Source organism: Calidris pugnax, unplaced genomic scaffold, assembly GCF_001431845.1.
Source record: "Calidris pugnax isolate Ruff unplaced genomic scaffold, ASM143184v1 scaffold15, whole genome shotgun sequence".
Lineage (NCBI taxonomy): Eukaryota > Metazoa > Chordata > Aves > Charadriiformes > Scolopacidae > Calidris > Calidris pugnax.
Genome location: NW_015090774.1, coordinates 162,725 through 164,310, shown reverse-complemented (window position 1 = coordinate 164,310; position 1,586 = coordinate 162,725). Strand labels below are relative to the sequence as shown.

Here is a 1,586-nt window from a genome sequence, read left to right as displayed (position 1 = left end):
GGCGCTGCCGGGGCCGGGGCCCGCTGCCCGGCAGCAACGGGGACGCGCTGGGTCCCACTGGGTCGCGGCGGGGGGGGTGCAGGGTCCCGCACCGGGACGTGGGGGCTGTGCGGGGTCCCGAACCGGGACGTGGGTGCAGGTCCCCGTGTCCCCCACGCCAAGACACGGGTGCAATGTAAGGATCCTGGGCCGGGATGTGGGTGCAGGGCAAGGTCCCACGCTGGGACACGGGTGCTGTGATGGGATCCAGCACCGGGAAGCGGGTCCCACACCTGGATGTGGGTGCTGTGCACGGTCCCACTGGGACGTGGGTGCAGGTCCCAGGGTCCCAATGGCTCGTGGGTGCTGTACACAGGGTCCTGCACCATGAAGTGGGTCCCACACCTGGATGTGGGTGCTGTGCAGGGTCCCATTGGGATGTGGGTGCAGGTCCCAGGGTCCCAATGGCTCATGGGTGCTGTGCCGGGATCCAGCACTGGGAAGCGGGTCCCACACCTGGAAGTGGGTGCTGTGCAGGGTCCCACACCGAGGCGTGGGTGCAGTGTAGGATCCCGCACTGGGGAGTGGGTACTGGGCCAGGTCCCCTGCTGGGCCACACGTTCTGTACATGGGGTCCTGTACCAGGGTCCCATGCCAGGACATGGGTGCTGTGCTGGGATCCAGCACCAGGAAGCGGGTCCCACACCTGGATGTGGGTGCTGTGAAGGGTCCCAGGGGGGTGTAGGTGCAGGTCCCAGGGTCCCGATGGCTCATGGGGGCTGTACACAGGGTCCTGCAGTGGGGTGTGGGTGCTGTGCAGGTCCCAGGAGAGTGTCTCCCGGGACCACAGGCAGGGTATGGGAGAGGGATGCAGGATGCTCAGCCCGGGTTCAGGCTCGCGTGCCTGGATGTGGGTGCTGTGAAGGGTCCCAGGGGGGTGTAGGTGCAGGTCCCAGGGTCCCGATGGCTCATGGGGGCTGTACACAGGGTCCTGCAGTGGGGTGTGGGTGCTGTGCAGGTCCCAGGAGAGTGTCTCCCGGGACCACAGGCAGGGTATGGGAGAGGGATGCAGGATGCTCAGCCCAGGTTCAGGCTCGCGGTGGGGGGGTCCCATCCCCCGTCCCCGTCCCCCCCGTCGGGCGCCAGCTGCCCTGTCCCGGCGGAGCCGTGCTCGGCCCGTTCCCTTATTTGGTCACCGCAGCCTCCAAATCCCAAAGCCCCAGAGAGGGAAAATATTTGCAGCAGCTGGAAAATGGGGCCTTGGGGCTGGGGGCGTCCCCAGGCCAGGGCCCCAGCCCCCCCCCCCCCAACAAGGGGACCCATCTGCTGTGGCCACCAACCCCCCGTGGCCACCAGCCCATCACAGCCACTAACCCTCCATCAGCCCCCCACCCGCTGTGGCCCCCTGCCCAGGGCATGTGCCCACCCTGCCAACCTCCTTGCGGGGCCTGGGGGGTACTGGGGGTCCCAGAGGGGGGTCACAGGCACTGGTGTGCCAGGGCTGGGGGCACAGTGCTGGTGCAGCGGGTGTGGGGGGGGCACTGGCACCTGACAGCACGTCGCGGGCAGGGGGCAGGATGGGACACACGGTGGGTCCCTGGCTCCTG

The 1,586-nt window shown here is 68.7% G+C and overlaps 1 protein-coding gene across 1 annotated transcript in view; it reads left to right on the top strand.

Moving 5' to 3' along the window:
- The first annotated feature begins 194 nt into the window (after positions 1-194).
- Positions 195-1,586, top strand: part of LOC106888556 (rho-related BTB domain-containing protein 2-like) — a 7,322-nt gene continuing 5,930 nt past the window's right edge. Inside the window, exon 1 of the mRNA XM_014942850.1 lies at positions 195-278. Coding sequence (XP_014798336.1) covers positions 195-278 — 84 coding nt within the window. The remainder of the gene's footprint in view (positions 279-1,586) is intronic.